The 17,697-nt window shown below is 40.2% G+C and overlaps 1 protein-coding gene across 1 annotated transcript; it reads right to left on the bottom strand.

The window, feature by feature from the left end:
• Positions 1-3,344: 3,344 nt before the first annotated feature.
• LOC109484793 lies at positions 3,345-16,731 on the bottom strand. The gene is made up of 7 exons (XM_019788156.1): positions 16,452-16,731; positions 11,635-11,873; positions 9,115-9,223; positions 8,691-8,881; positions 7,603-7,678; positions 7,090-7,281; positions 3,345-3,415 (listed from the first exon to the last, which is right to left on the bottom strand). The coding sequence occupies exons 1-7, from the start codon at positions 16,729-16,731 to the stop codon at positions 3,345-3,347; spliced, it is 1,158 nt and encodes a 385-aa protein (XP_019643715.1).
• Positions 16,732-17,697: the final 966 nt, after the last annotated feature.

Here is a 17,697-nt window from a genome sequence, read left to right as displayed (position 1 = left end):
AACACTCTAAGCTGCACCGACATCTACTGCCGCCTTCTAGAACCTCGATTAGCGGCAGGACGACTCGCTCATCCCACAAACTTGACTCTGTGTTCTGTAGAACTGAAAGATATAGATCTAGCGCGATTCCCTACATGATTCGGATGCTGAATTCCTAGCTGTTACTTCAGAGTACGCATTTTAAATATATATTTTACTATTCATAATCGTTTACCCTGTCTGTAATTTATGTGTACATCTGATATTTTAAATGACCGACCGTTTAACGTATCTTATATTAATGATTAATGACGTATAATGATTTTTAATGTGAGCTAACTTTTTATTAATTAATCAATTGTAATTGGCAGAGCACTTCAGGTCCCAATTACATGGAACCTGCCTTTCTGTGCAAGTGATGAATGACGAATAAACCATTATTATAGGCTGGACATTTCAAGGAACGAATTCTGTCCAATCCATGCAATTTCCTCAAGACATTTGTAACCCAAGATGAGCTGGGTTCACCACTTTCACCCTGAATCAAAACAGCAGAGCAAACAATGGATGAAGAATTTTTCCCGGTCCCCCAAGAAGTTTTAGAGAGTTTCGTCCGTTGACAGGGGTTTGCCTCTGTTTTCTGGGACAGTAATGAAGTAATCATGATTGACTACCTGCGAAGAGGTTAAAGCATCAATGGGGAGTACTTTTCAACAGAATTATGACAGTTGAGGACAACGATCAAAGAGAAAAGGAGAGGAAAGCTCCGAGCTGGCGTGCTGACAATGCACCTGTCCACACAGCACAGGGGTCAGCGACAGCAGCAAACGAATATGGGCTTGTAGTCTAACAGCACCCTTACAATCCACCTTAACTAGCACCGTCGGACTTCTACCTGTTTCCTAAACTCAGGTTCCACTTACGTGGTCAACGTTTTGATAGTAATGATGACGTCACCAGTGCGGTTGAGCCCTATCTGGGGGCTCCAGATTCAACCTTCTTCCACAATGGGAAAATAAAGCTGGAACATCACTGGACCAAGTGTATTACAGTTAGAGAGGACTATATTAAAAAATAGTGTAAGAAACATTTTACTGCCATGACGTTTTCTAGGTGAGGCCGAGAACTTTTTGAACACCCCTCGTACATGTATATGTGGTTCACCTGATCATACTTTCTTCTTCCTTTCTAGCCTGCTAGCTGTATGTCAAGAAGCGAGCCATATCAGATTCAGATTTTGCAGCCCCAGGAATGAAAAGTCTATGCAGGATTCAGATGTCACCGTCAGGAAGAATTGTCAAGAGCCAAATAATTCTACAATCCCATACCCATTCTCCCAGATACACACGTTTTCTTGTGACATGTTAATTCAGCTGAAGAATGTAATTTCAGTATGTACCCTTGTGTGATAGTGAAAACATATTAGGCATGTGCCATCTCTGATGTTTGGTAACATGGTGTGACAATGGCATCCCAATTAGAATGTGTTGACCATTTTGAAATAAATATCCTGCAACTTAAGGCTTAAGTCTGTGCCTTGTGTAAAGTTCTCACAACAGTCACAAAGAAGACAGTTTTTATTGCACAAGGATAAAGAGACTTGCAGCATTTGCATATAGTATTTCAATTACAAATACAGTTCCTGCAATGTTATGCTTCAGTCAAAAAAGTGAAATTCCAATTCTGAGATAAGTGAATGATATGCTATTAATTGCACAGTGATATACAAAAAGGAACATCATTTTTCAGATCTTCAATCTAGATATAGATTTCATGTTTCCTTTTAGTGGACACTACTGTCCGAAGTCACAACTACAATGATGAATGTGTAGTCTATTTCAGAAAGAGAATGAATAGGATACATGTATATTTTTTGTTCATGTATTTGACTGTGGAATGGTGAATCGTGGTAAGCTCAGGACTTGTGGAGGAATCCGTGTCACTTGCCCGGGAGAATCTGAACAGTTTACAAACAGTGTCTGTTTTAACCTATGGTCTGTACACGTTTTGAAGAATTTTTGCATGTTTCCTGGATTTTTAAGGGAAGAAGAAAGGAGTGCTGGCTCCCATTTGTAGCCACCGTTGCCGAACACAATGCTTCACAATAATGACTGTAACTTCCGTTATCGTCGTTTGTTACTTCCATTGTTAGATACTTCACCTGGTATAAGAACGTTGCCCAGTTTTTAAATCTCCGTACTTATGGTGGAGTAATGCTTTCTTGCTCTTAAAAAATGAAAAAAAAACTGTAAATCTTTTCAAACAAAAAAAGCAAAAAGTCCGTTTTGTAACCTCCGTTACCGGTAACGTATTTTGCCCCCCAGCAGCTTGTTCTGGAACTGCAGGGCAATTTGTTTAAACATATTCGAGGGAGGATAACTCAAGAACCGGCTGACGGATTGTCATGACTTTCAGTACGTAGGTAGCTTAAGTGATGCTTGTCACAATTAAATGATAATTATGCAATTCAGGAGCTAATTTGCATAATTAACGAGGGATTTCTATAAATCAGCTGTATCCCATGATAGACCTATGGACCACCTATGACATATGTAATTGCGAATGAGAGATACATCAGAATATGTACATTATGTAAACAAAGACCCAATTTGCATAATTAAGAATAACTGCCAGTTCATACTTGCCACATTTGGAAATGAAGTGAAGGTGAATAAATATTAGGAAGGTGAAGACAGCACACAAGCATGAGGTTAACAGGCTACGTGACAAAGAAGAGCCTTACACGTGCATACAAAACAGTGCAGAAAAGGTGTGAAAGGTTGAAGCAGAAATCACGATCTGTCAGTCACATGAACAGTCCAAAACTGACACAGAAATCAGGCCCGCTGGGTTGACTCCCGCAAAGGTGCCAAGAGCAATACACAAGAAACTGCTGCTGTCCAATATGTTTCCTTATGAACATAAGAGTGCAGTTGCACACAATAAGCGCAATTAGACAATCGCCAACCTCATGGCAGGCAAAGTGGCGCGAAAGTACCGGATGCTTGCCGGTTTGGCAAAGGAAACAGGCACCAGGAGAGTGCTGCATAATGCAAAGACAAATCCAATGAGAGAGAAGAGGAAGAAGCTATCAATGAGGAGGGAGCAGCTAAAAGAGAGCGTAGCAACATTCCTTGGGAGAGAGGAGAAAGCAAGCATGATGCCTGGAAAGAAAGATACAGCCGAAAAGGGAAAGGAAACTGTTCAGAAACTAGAGTACATGAAGAATCTGCAAAAGAAATACAGGGCAAAATATCCGGGAAATCTAGCAACTTTCTGCCGATAAAGACCATCCCAATATAGGCTGCCTGCATTCGAGGGACACATACCTGTGCCAAGGACATCAGAACGTCACAATGAAGTACTTAATAACGGTACTGTGTCAGCGTCCAGTCTGCGGGATCAGTTGGGGCTGCCTCCAACTCCTGGCCAGCGGCTGAAAGCAGGACAGCCAGTATGATCACGGTCAGCACACCCATGGTAACACTACCTTCTGTAGCTAGAACAAGTGTGCCTGATGCAGTGTCTAAATTCTTCTTACTGTTGTAACACAGCTGTCTTCCCACCACGAGTTAAAGAAGTCGTCTAGAAGTAGTCCCCGGGGCACAGGTCTGCCGGACTTTTAAAGGAAGGCTTCATTAATCCCATACGACAGCCACTGTTTCCGATTTTTCCACCGAAAATTGTATTTCTGCCCGGGAGTAACCTTGTTTATGGACGTTCTTTTGACTTAAACCTACGTGTAAGCCCCTAACTCGTGCCACATTCCTTTAATTCAGTACGTACAATCAGGTTGTCCATGCATTAAAAAGGTTAAGTAGAGACTACCTATATAAAAATGGCAATGAGATCCTGAGTATTAATGTGGGTGTATACCTGATACCATTCTACAATCAAACCTGTACAAGTGACCACGTCTATCTTTATAAGGACCACGTGGCCACTTTTATGGTGGTACCTTTTGAGGTGATAATGTTTTTGTTCTTTGACAGAGGCATAAAGACTGCTGTCAAAATTGACCACGTGCATCACCTGTGTAACACATCCCCGAGTTGTTTTCTAGGACCGTTTCTAGTAACTTTAACATGACGTCAAAGAGTGATCTTGAGGGGTTCTGTTTACTCTCCTGAAGACATACATGTAAAGTAGTCAGTAAAATGATTGTTTACAGCCAGTGAAACTGAGACCTTCCCTAAATTGAAGACAAAATGGTAGAAGCGCCAAGCTTACCTTGGAGAACACGTCATCCTATGAGTTATAACTTAGAAGTATGGTAATGTATGGCCGACTAACTCCGACATGTGAGTATGGTCTTTATTGAGCAAAGAAAAGTAAACTATGCCACAATATACATGTATGTAGTACTAGTAGTTTAGCTGATCAACGTTCATAATGATTTCCCCCTGTAGTTCAATTTGTAAAATAAACCACATTCACAATTTTTTCTGATTTCTGTTGAGAAAATGTTTTAACATTCACAATTTTTTCTGGTTTCTGTTGAGAAAATGTTAAAGCATTTCTGGTTTCTGTTGAGAAAATGTTTTAACATTTTCTCACCAGAAACCAGAAAAAATTGTGAATGTGATTTATTTAAAAGTTATTAGCAAGTTACTGTAGCTTGTTTCAAACTGTAACGTACAACTGTAAGTGACTAATAGTTGATATTACAAAATTAATGTAATTATATGTTTATAACCTCAAATACATGTATAATGTAAGACCTTAATTCATGAACATGTCCTAGCAATACCGTTACCGTTTGTAACATGCATGGCCTTACTTCTGCGCAATGCTGCCACCCCAAGATAAGTGTCATTGGTAGCTGCATTCTCAGTGCTGGAACTGATTCAAGTTGTCTGCTTTGTTATAGAATTTTTGATTGTTGATTTGTTTGTGTTTTGTAAATACATGTATGGTAACATGAAAGTGTAGAGGATTTTCCAGGGTTGAATCTGAACACTGAATTTGTATTTATAGCTTCAGGAAATATGCTTCAACTTAGTTTTTTCATAAGAGGCACTGACATCGTTGTGCAATTTTGAAAGCTGGAGTACATTGCTAGAAAAGGGAGTTAGACAATGTCTTCTCATATGTCTAATGTTGTTCGTACTGTTACGACTTACAGTTAGATTTTCTACCATTCATCAAAGCTTTCAAAATCTTCTTGGGGAAATGCTTGAAATCCTCTTTCAGTCTTGGTGGCATCCTAATTTCAATGGAAGAAAGTTACAGAAATACATTCACTACAGTGTGAAGCTATACTTATCTCTGGATCATACAGACGGTATCAGGACTACTCGTAATCTCCAAGCAGATCTTAGGGTGACAAAAGACAGTATCAGATTGGCTAGGCAGTATCCATTGGGTTCATGAGACAGTTCAATACGCCACCCAAGGATCTGCAGAAAGTCGCAAATATCGATGCATCATAAACCTAATCTACATTTTTATTTGTACAAATCTTTCTACCTACCTAATTTAGTCTACCTACATAATTCATCAAAATGGTTAAGTCCATTTTCCTTTGCTGATTTATCTCGGAAAAATTTAAAACACCTCTCACAATTCCCAAACAATCTGTTAGCAATCCCAAACTTGCACCACTGTTTTCCTGACATGAAAGCTTATAGTCTGCACACACACAAACACACTCAACCCAAAAAAATCAAGGCTATGCCCAGGACTAAAAGCATGTTACACTGTATTTTCAATATTCAGCATTAAACATTTCTTTAGTAAGTGACTCGTCCAATATCACAATCATGCCGCAGAACTGATGATGTACTGTGTAAACAGCACGACTCCGCCTTGTCGCATCTCCCTGCAGCCGATCTACACGCCTGTAAATAAAATGAAACCGGTTATGATATTAAAGCTTTCCTGGGGTTCCAACAATAATTGTGACACGTCTCTTTGCAACGCATTGATAACATCGTTCCTGTATCCTTGCTATTGCTCTCCTAGTTCTGCCTATTCTATCTACCTTGCCTGGGGTAGTTGAGCTACCGTTCTATACAACTGTTGAGCTGAATTCTTGTCAATTGCACTGAAAGCAAGAAATTGGAGGTTGAAGCCCTACAGGTAGTGTTTTTAATTTATGTGTCAATTTGATACAATGTAAACCATGAATAAAAACAGTAATAAAGAGTTTTAAAGGGGAACGCCAGGCAGCATTCCATCAACACAGAGTACAGACATGAAAGAGACTCGGAAATGAAGATATACAGTGTCTATTAAAAACAAGAAAAAAAACACACAGGAGGCAAAGGAGGCAATTCACACTTTGTGAATTATTATACAGTCATTACACACTGACATATATAAATCAAGAGTCAAAACCACCTCCTACTCTCTATCAACCGTTGCAAGTCTGGAACACAAATATACAACCCAACCCCTACACAGGCGCCACCCATAACAATATTTCCCTCCCGGAATTAGCAATGCCTTACCAGTACAGCAGTATATCTTGTGACCCGTCCAGCAACAGGCTCCGTCCCCGCATTTGTCACTCCGCACATAACTGCCATAGTCGCAACCACCAGGGTTGCAGAAGAAAGCTGTGCCTTCCCAGTAGCAATCTGGAACAGTTACAGAACAAGCTGCTAGCGGTTCCAAACTTACATAATGTGGGAGGGTGAAAATAACACCACCAAAATGCTAAAATGGCAAAGCTACAGACCTGCAATATTAAGCCGCAATAGGCTTGCTTGCAATCGCAACATAAATGCACATAGTACATACGTACAAAATCCATTCTTTACGCACACATTAGAGTATTCTTACATGTTATGTTTCTTCAATCGCGCATGCTTTAAGTTATGCTTAAGGCCCAGAAGTCCAGACAAAAGATCACCTTGACTAGAACTATGTCAATGCCATTTGTGGAAAAAAACTCCCCCCAAAAATGTCAGGAGGTATTGGCTGAGGGGTAGTGGCCATGTTCTTACAATACGAAAATGCATAATTTCTGTCCTAATTCACGTTACCTTGTAAACTTCCAAATTGCCTTGAATAAATGTACAAGATGCATTATGTTCCCACCATGCCAATGTTATGTTCTATGTTCCCACCAGACCAATCTTGTTGAGGATGCTGAATATATCTCACATTGGTTAGAGCAGACGAGAGCCGAGCCCTCCCAGTTCCCGCCCCTGCAGGCGCGGCTCCGGTCACCCCCTTCCCAGAAGTACCCGCTGTCGCAGCTGTAGGTGCAGACTTCGTTCTCCTCGTACGGGTAGTCACAGCCGGAGAGAGTGGCTCCAGTAATGACCGGGGGGTGTGGGCAAGAACCTGACCTGACTACACATTGACAAGCACATTTGCTATGAATAACATAACAGATGGATAGACTTGAGTTCGGTGAACACACATAATTTGTCGAAGATCGTACATACACTATCGGGTTATACTTACATATTTGTTTTGCTTGCTTACCGTTTTTGAATTAAATTTATCAACGTGCTATACGCAACAACATTGACGTGCGGTTACCTGTATACAATAACGTGCTACAACGAAATTTACAAAGCTGTAAGTTACATTTCACGTGCTCTACTTACATAGCATTGACGTGCGGTTAACTGTTTACATTAACGTCGAGTATTTACATACATTACTTACTTGGGTATGCAAGATATAGTTTATCTCCGACAGGCCAGCAGTGTCCACACCATCCGCCACAAAAGGCAGAAGCAACCTGAACATGAATTCGGAGATCTTATACCTTATATAAAATATGTAAAGTTGATGTAAACGTTTTTTGAGAGGATTTGTCTCATTGATGTTTGAGGATTTGTCCACTTACCGTAGATTACATACACAGTATTTATGAAAGTACTATTATGTAACCAATGTAATTACAGAATTCCTTCCTAAATTATGCAAATCAGGTCTTTATTTGCATAATTTCCATTTAATTCTGTACACTTCTCAACACACAGACACACCAAAAAGAATACCTCCATTTTTCATGGAGGTAAAAAGAGGCGTTAAAGTGTTAGGGCAAACATTGTCATATCAATGACTTTACCGACAAGGCGTTCAGACTGAGAATAAGAAAGGATGATTTCACTGATACACTTTTTCACTCATTTCAGTGAATTTTTACTCCGGGGAAACCTCTTCGTTGACTGGCTCTATCTGGTGCATAATAAGTTATTGGGATCCTGATGATGCTGATTGCTTTTGTTTCATAGTATCTGTATTTTTAGGTATTGAACAATTGAATTGAATAATTAACGCCCCTGTGCAGATTGCTGTGTGATCGCCTAATGGTAAGGGCTGTCGTGAAACTGTATGTATCAATCCGTCAGGGCTAACGCCTTTAAGAAAAAAATGGGATTAGCAGGTCCCGATAGGTATTTAGCATTTGTTTGGCTGCACTGGTCTGTTCGCATCTATGTTTATAAATCATGATAAATCATGCCCATAGAAATTAATGCTGTGTTTCTTATTACGGTTCTGAAAAATTAATGGTAAACTCCCCGTAATCCGGCAGAACTGAGTTTTTAATTTCTTTCAAATAATTTTTGTCCGATCGAATTGATCCAAACGTAAACACATACAGTCAATATAACACTGAAATGCAGTGGTACACTGGTATTTGGACATGAACCAAAACGTGGGTAATTAAATATAAGCAGGGTATGTCGGGTAACGTTTCTTTTCCTCGAGCTTACCAAACGTTATGTTGCAAATAAGAGACAAACCTTCCTATCCTCGGAGAAGAACATACCATGGACGGTAAGAGATGCTGGGTATCTCTCACTCAGCTTCCAGTGGGTATCAGGTGCAAGCGACAGTTCCGTCCCGGTCAGATCCACTTTAAACGTTCCCCTGGCACATCCCTGTACCCTTGAATAACAGTCACCAGCGTGCCCGTAGGGTATTGCATTTGGCCCTGTGTTAAATAAAGACAGTACATCGTTAAAATGTATGGCTCAACTGAATTTTGTAAAGGTTCTTCCTTGACAAGTGATAGAACTATATAGTAATCATAGCTGCAAATGTAAAGGTCGTTTGACAAAAATATTTGTATGTTGACCTCCAATATATAAAGACCCAGACGTGAAGGCAGATTACAATTAGATTAAATTATTTCAATTTTTGCCGCAAAAACGCACGTTGACCTACCAGTGGTTCGGGCAAAGGTGTAGTCGTCTCTAATAACCTCGACCCTGGATTCCTCCAGCGTGATTCTGAGCTTGCTGAACTTCGTGGTTCCGGCCTCTATATATGGGCTCTAAATGTAATGACAATGATACATGATATTGGATTCACATAGTAATCGATTGAAAATTGCAACGATGAGGTAAATTAATATTCTGTTTCACAAATGTACTCAGGAAGGGACAGAGGAAGGCCACAGTTTGGTGGGACGACGAGGTAAAGGAGGCTATTAAGGAGAAGACAAGACTTTACATTGTTTGGGTAAGAACACAGTCAGAGGAAGATCATGTAAATTACAGAATAGCCAGAGGAAACAGCAAGAGAGTGGTCAAGACCGCAAAGGACACATCCTGGGCTGCCTATGGCAGACATCTTACTGACCTGTGCAAGCAACCGCCTCGGGAGTTCTACAAAAGTATTAGAGCCATGCGACTGAGGGACGAGCCCTACAACCCAACATCAGTAATAAACGACAGAGATGGAAATCTACTCTACGAGGACGATGAAATCAGGAAAAGGTGGGAGGACTATTTCGAAGAACTATTTAACCCTGTTGAAGGGAACAATACCACTGAACAGTTCAGACCCAGATACCCGGACCACGAAGAACCTAACATGCTAGAGGAGGAGGTCAGGACAGCTGTGAGAACCAGTCCAAAGAACAAGGCAGCTGGAACGGATGGAATCATCACTGAAGCCATCGTGACCTGCGGAGAGACTGGTGTCAAGTGGCTAACTTCGATCTTCCAGAAGGTGTGGGAGGAGAGACGTGTATCGGAATTCTGGCAGAGAGCAGTTCGAGTATTCGAAGCATCTCCACATGGTCTTTGTAGACCACGAGAAAGCATTCGACAGAGTAAACAGAAACAAGCTGTGGGAAGTACTGGAACTCTACGGAGTGAAAGGACAACTGCTGGACAACATCAGAATCAAATTATCAACATGCTACCAGCTCAATTGTTTTGTAAATCGATGTGTGAAACTCTGAGTACACATTACGTACAAAAACCATACATTTTGACCTTTTCCTATTTTTTGGTGAAGAAAGGAAGAAATATCTGATTGTTGAACGCAAAGCTGTTCTATATACATAATGTTTCTCATATGATCTCATATGCCTTTCAATGAAACCCCAAAAACACAGTGCCAACTAACTTTTGCCAACAAACAGGATGACTGTCAACGTATATTACATTTGTCTTGCAGTTCTGGGAACCAGGTCTTTCCCATGTCCCTTGTACACCCCTGGCAATTTTTTTCATCTCCGTTGGAATTTTCTTTGTTGCTGTTGGGGAAAAGTGAATTATTATTGAAAATTTGTTCCTGTAAGCTGAAAAAAAAAACAGTTTGATTTTAATCATTATAAAAATCAGATTTATGTCAGCTCAAACTCCTTTTCCTACCATGCCATGTCGTTTGAGTTTTTAACCCCCTTGTCCTGGTAGTTTGTTTACGATCTTCAGGGTTAAAGGGATATTATACAACATGTTGCTCCAAAATTGAAATATCTCAAATAAAAATATATTCTTAAGATTGTAATTTACTTTCGGTAACATATTTATGCTATTATTTAAAATATCTGACATTTAACAGCCCACCAGACTAGAGGTACACCCATTTTGTGGCACCTCCAAGCGTTCCGGGGTCGGTCATGCCTATTTTCTGATCAAACGTAGATCGCACGCTTAGAAGCACCGGCTGCCAATCCTAGTATGCTATCCCTGGAACAGCATATACTAGGGTTGGCAGCCGGAGCTTGAAACTCCTGAAAAGGCGGCCAGGTTTTAATAGTATAACCTGTTTTATCATGTTCTTGTCATGAGTTCCTTTTAGCTGCAAAAAAGTCACAGATTTAAACCTAGCGTGCATTTCACTCGGGCTACTACAGGTCAACACAGCCTAACATGGGTCTACTACAGGTCAACACAGCCTAACATGTTTGAAAGCGGATCCCGTCCTATTTACGGACGACAACACACGCCTTTATATAGGATAAGAAACACTAAACCAACTTATTATGTTATGAAAGCTACTATAGACTGTGGAATCTAGAGATGGCGTACTTCAAACGTCACACAAAAGAGGTATTATGCCTCCTCAATGGAGGGAAGCTAATGTTGTTACGACGGTTCCAAAGCCTTGCCCACCAAACATGGACGAACTTCTACTCATCTCCCCACAACAATGTTGAGTAAACTCTCAACGTTTTGTGACTAATAGGATAGTAAAAGACAGACCCCCAAAGCTCGACCCCGACAATATGATGGTAGGAACTATTTAAATTGACAACAGCAGCTAGATAGAGAGATAGATAGATAGATAGATAGATAGATAGATAGATAGATAGATAGATAGATAGATAGATAGATAGATAGATAGATAGATAGATAGATAGATAGAGATAGAGAGAGAGAGAATCCCTGGATAATTCGACATTGTATTGCAGCCACCAAAAGATCTGCTAGGAGAATAAGTTTTACTCGCCTGTAATGAACCTGTGCATCCATACTCCCAGGACAGCTTATCGGGACTGATAATGGCATAGTTCTCATCTGGACCGGCAGGTAGGGATAAGAACTCCTTTGGGTTCCCTGACGCCATGTCGTGGCAGTAGACGCGGATGGATACATCGTTGTCCATTGGAAAGGGGTAAAGTGTGTACTCGCCATCGCCAGCCGCAGGGTTTAGAGACTTCATCTCGGAGCATGATGCTGCCCTGGGGCCTGGAAGAATGAATGAATGAAGACCTTATTGCATATTTCTGCCACAGTTGGCTAAGTACAGGTCACAACAAAACAAGATGGACACGGATAACAGATACAAAAGTAACTATAATTGTAACTATCGTTATAGAAATCCAACTTCGCTTTTCAGTTACTGTAGAAAAAAAAGTGCAGATATGTTTTTCGATGGGTGGTTTGTCTAGTCCCATTAGGAATATGATTTTTTTTCTACAGTACTTAAGTGTGTGAAGTAAGGGAATAGGTGTTGTACAAACATATACAGTTCATTTCTCTCTTTGGTATACAGTTCACATTCTATTACAAAGTATCGTTCGTCCTCTATTTTGTTCAAGTTACAATATTCACATAATCTGTGTTCAAGGGGAGTGCGGGTATGTCTTCCGATTTCAATATGTAATCTGTGAATGGAACCACATTGAATGTAGCAGAGAAAATGTGGCATGTTTTGCTGAAACATGGCACCTATTTACATATATGCATCGCTCTGAGACAAGGGTCTATCCCTGCTTCAGCAGTGTATGGTTTATCTCATGAGATTTGACAAGTTTTCTTTTTTTTTTTCACAGTGTACATTTGTTTTGTTCAACAGAAAACATCGTCACTTTTACCTGTATCAGGTGTGGTGGTCGGAACTTCAATATGCGCTGTTACAAAAAGTAATAAAAAGAGGTTACATAAAAACGTTTACACATTTGTTCAATTGACGACAATAAGTAATTATAAACTGTTTCAAATTTCTAACCCTCTCTTGACTTGCATTCACCGTGCATATGGTCTTATTTTTAGTGAAAATATATTGTGTGCATTATTTATGATCTGATAATTCTTAGCGACACTAGAAACATCCGATTTCCGATCAATATACATTTTCTAACAGCGTTTAAAACAATATGTATTTTTATTCTTGACGACCAAGAGACTAACAGATAAAAACGCTTAAAATCAACCTTACGTAAGTACTGTCCAAACCCCGATACTCTACAACTTAAATGTTTGTGTGAAGAATACTCTAGTGGACATCCAACAGGGATAGATATGGATCGCTATCCACACGACCTTATTCTAATATTAGTTAATGAACTCGGTGGGATGAAATATACATTGTACTAGTCGGTTCATTTACTATGACACCATGACGGCGTACAAAAACAGATTTCTAACAGCTGCAACCATTTCCGGATCCCCCCGATCTTTCACCATTTTTTAGAAGATCACCGAACTACGTTTCTTCTAAAATAACAAAACCCCTTCATTATGCAGAACGCAGGACAGTCCATTCTTTACTGCCCTCGAAGCTGTAGGAAGAAGACTTCACAATAATAAACGTAATAGGTGATCAGATAGTAGCTCTATATACACTTACATTACTTATATTTTGGCGCTGCACTTGCTATTAGCCGTCGGGCATGATTTTGCAAATAAAATATCGTTATTATTAAAGAAAACATCAAAGTCTTACTGGAAACAGTGGGGAGGGGCGTCTGTGCCAGAGAGATGACCAACTCACGAGTGTTCACAACCTTCAATTTTAACCCATCAACCTTTCTCTTCACTTCTACCAGCCGGGCTGAAACATATTGTTTGTTTGTTTGTTTAAATGCAACAGTGCATAACAAGTGGCAACCAGGCAGCAACAAGGCTGGTAGCGGCTACCACTGACACATAGGTGCATAAATACAAGGCATATCAAATTACAATATTACTTATTACGTACAAATACAATTCAATATTATACAATAGCAATATACATACAAAGTACATACAAATTCAATCAATACAGAAGCAATACAATATAAGTACAATACAAATCGTGTATGGAGGATTTTTATTTTCAATTGGTGTTTGGGTAATCAGGATATTGGTCATATAGAAGTTATTTCAAGCCAAATATAGTCCCTCAATTCATTTTTCAGAACTTGTTTAAAAACATAATGGCAAAAATACTTCAAAAGGGAGTAAACCTTATTACCGTTCAAGTGAGCTGCTTGCTGCGAGGTTATTCCGCAGACATCCGTGATACAACAAATGACGAAAATACACAAGAATGTCCTTAAGTCCATCGTGAGGCGTTTAGTCTGATAATGATACAAATGGCAGGAGTTAAGATGTTTCATCTTGAGAGGGATTAAACATTTTACAGTTTCTTCTAAGTCAGATGACTATAATACACAATGGAGGGACTGAAAATACTATCATACATGCATGACTTATTTTTCTTATTTGTTATATAAAAATACAAAGACATGTACACGACTGTAAGGTTTTACCAACTTGTATGAAGACTTTCTTAACTGGAGTATCTAGCCCAGTATCTAGTTCCGTTAAGTCGTCAATACAAAACTAACAAAATTTAGTCGTCAGTTAGTTAAAAATTACTCCTTGCCCAATGGGTACTACCTTGCCAGGGTCTGCTTGGAGGTTACCAGTTTGGCGCATTGGACGATTTTAATACTCAAGTTATCACCACTGCGCTATTTGAAGCACAATGTAAATGATAATAATTGTATTTATATGAAGAAATGTCACGGTAACTTACAAGTTGTCAGAATGATCCTTATCCTTGGTCGTTTCACGATATGAACACAATGCTTCCTGGGGTAGAGTGAAATATTACTGCAAAGTCTTCACACTGCGATCTTACTACTTGGTCTTCCAGAGCACTCTTTTAACCTTTTTTTTTATAATTCCATTACCTATCTGTTTGGACGTCATTAGAACTAGTACGTGAGAGCGACATTGTTGAAAGCACTTAACTACTAAATCACCTTAATTAACTTTGGGACCTTTTCATCAAAGACCATAATAAACGCCAGGTGAAGTCCATTATCCACTAGCTGATTTAATCTAATTTAACACATTCTGAGTTAAATCGACACAACTAAGGCCTGGCCATTCACCCCGTTCCAGTTTCCACCAAAGACAGATTCAAGTTGCCCCATCTGAACGCTCCAAATCGCATTGAAAGCGCCTCGATCCCAAACCACCTCGGGAGGTAGTTTCAAACCGGTTTCACCGGATCGCGATTTGGGTCTGAACGCAATGTGATTCCAATGTGTTCCAATGATTCACCGGTTTACTTTGCATATTGACCCTACCATGGACTACGGGGTGATATTTCTATTTACAGGACTCAAAATACTGGGTGCATGTGCACCTTAGTGCACCCAAATACGGAGCTGTGCACCCAATGTTTTTGTGGCTGCACCATGCCAATGCACCTACATATTTTCATAGGTTTACATCATATGTTAAATTTGTAGTAGTATACAGCATATTCGTACAAAAGGTATACAGGTTGACACTAACCTGCTAGACTATGACATGCTTTCCAGCATCACTGAGGCGACTGCACCGGATCGTCAGTTAGACTCCGGCCTTCACTGGTGTTTCGTCCCTTTACATCTAAGACACCTCGGGGCGGTGGGACAGTAGGGTGGACGTCTCCATCCTACTTCCGGTACAGTCGTCTCTACTTCTGGAATGTCTGTTTCCAGTTCTTATCCTTTCTTCTTAGCCAAATGACAAAACTACTCTTCTCCACTTCTTCAGACACACGGCGGACAAGCTGGGCCTGTGCCTTCCCTCGGATCTGGAGGTCTCTGCATAGCCGCAGTAGTGATGACCCTGCAAACCCACGAACTCCTATTTCTACTGGGTAGAGCTGAGTTTTCCAGCCGTTCAGCCTACACTGCTGGACCAGTTCCTCGTATCTTGTCTTCTTCCTTTCAAAACCTACCTGAATGTTCTCTTCCCAAGGAACCGTTAGTTCTACTATCAACACTGACTTTTGGTCCTCTGACCACAGGACAAGGTCCGGTCTCAATGTCGTTGCGCAGATACTACTTGGGAAATGCAGCTGCCTGTCGAGATCTACGCTCATTTTCCACACTCCTCTACATAATGGGCCACCTCCTATTCTGCTCCTACTGCTGGTTGCCCCTGAGGGCTGCTGCCCACGTAAATTCTAAGTGTCAGAAAATAAAATCATCGTAGAAGTACTTTTCTGTAGAAGTAAAAAATTTCCTAACATTCTACTAATTTTATCGTATATGGTGCACCCCCAAATGTTTTTTGTGCACCCAATTTTTTAGGTTGGGTGCACCAGTGCACCTTTTTTTTTAACTTAATGGAGTGGTTCAATGCAAGGCCACTTCTCGGCATTTAACTAGGCATATGAGAGAAACATGGCTATGTCAAAAGATGGCGGCGAACGTTTGATTTGAAAGCCTGTAGATTGTAGGTTGGTGGGAAAGTTCTGAGTGGTGGAACCATTTGGGTGAGTTCTGCAGAGCAATGACCATGAAAATATCTGTAAAAGAGGGATAGAGAGGCAACATTTCGTTTATGGGAAAAGGGGTCTAACGTGAAGGCCAGAGAATAGCCTATGGCCACGCAGATTCTCTTTTGTATGCGATCGAGAAGGTGTAGGCAATCGATTGGTGCACCAGCCCAGAGGTGCGAACAGTACTCTATACATGGACGATTGGTGGATTTATAGGTATAGTAGACTTGCAGGAGTGAGGTAGTGTCTCGAATTGCGCGAAAGGAGGAGCGAACCGACTTTCATTGCTGCAGATTTGGCGACGGATTCAATGTACTTTCTCCAGGACAACCCCTTGGAGAGAATTGAGAACTGTTCGAACCCCGTCATCCTGACCGGAGTTCCCGCCTGGTTCTCCTCGTCGTAATAAAACATGGTCTCGCAGTGCCCCACCTCCAAATATAACTCGTACAAATCCTTCTTAGGGGGAGGTTGGACGTAGTTGACAAAATGAGCCGCCTCTGCCAGGTACAACACCAGGCACAAAACTGTAACATACTTCAGAATCGTCGACATCTTGGTCCTTTGTAGAATTTTGGCGAGTAAAGGAAAAAAAACGTCACAGAGAAACAATTAAAGTTCAAAAACGTTAATAATTAACACACAGGTGGTATAAATCGTGTGTAGACGTCTGGCGAGTGACGAAACACGGCCTAACAGTTCAGCAAGCGTTCTTTTTGCTTGAATGATAAACCAGATACACTTAACGCAGGTGGTATTTTATACGTGATGTTCCCACTGAATCAAAACCAACTATACAGTTATTAAAAACGTTTTAAGTGACAATTGACTTTATAATAGTTGGTAGTAAAACTAGCACAATATAGGACTTATTCCTTGTTTAACACGCTTTATGATGTCAAAATGTAGGTCTTTTGTTAATTTTTTTTGCCTGTCATGTTTTTTTCACCCTATCGCATTATATTCAGAGTCTGCGGAGGATGTCATCCAAAAATGTACATGCTGGGGCCTAAGGGAAAAAGTCTTGAGGGCAAAAGGGCATAAATATAGCATAAATAATGATTGGACTTTAAAATGTTGACGCGTCTGTAACTTAACCTCCAAGCAGATGTTAATGGGGTCAAAATAGTGAGAGAATATTATGGACAGTATTAGGACCCTAAATGGAGTTAACCTGTCACAGTTCAATGAAAATTACACCAAGATAGCAACATTGTTATACAGTAGATGTTAGGTGGTATATAGTATTGTTGTAATGTATAGATTCCTACCACATAGCATTAGAATATAGCGTTCCAGTATGCAATACTCATGTTTTGCATACTGCATATCCTCTTGTGCATTTAGCCCATCGGGGCAAGAACATGCAATAAATATTCACTCAATATATACATGTATTTAAGACTTAGTTTGACGTCATTATTACACCATTTATGCATTTCATTATGGAAAATCACCTAAATATAATACTTTCAGTCAGTCAGCCTCAAAAGAATATGATTCTACTGCACAAACAAACAG

Source organism: Branchiostoma belcheri, unplaced genomic scaffold, assembly GCF_001625305.1.
Source record: "Branchiostoma belcheri isolate BF01 breed outbred unplaced genomic scaffold, Haploidv18h27 scaffold70, whole genome shotgun sequence".
Lineage (NCBI taxonomy): Eukaryota > Metazoa > Chordata > Leptocardii > Amphioxiformes > Branchiostomatidae > Branchiostoma > Branchiostoma belcheri.
Note: the sequence above shows the minus strand (reverse complement) of the source record. Positions and strands in the feature narration are given on the sequence as shown.

Excerpts from the sequence above, each read along its gene's own strand:
- LOC109484793 (XM_019788156.1), bottom strand. The coding sequence starts at position 16,731 with ATGTCGACGATTCTGAAGTATGTTACAGTTTTGTGCCTGGTGTTGTAC. Across the intron at positions 9,224-11,634 it reads GATGCACAGGTTCATTACAG|AGCCCATATATAGAGGCCGG; the intron begins GCGAGTAAAACT and ends CATTACATTTAG. Across the intron at positions 3,416-7,089 it reads TCTCGTCTGCTCTAACCAAT|CCGCTGGCCAGGAGTTGGAG; the intron begins GTGAGATATATT and ends TCCTGCTTTCAG.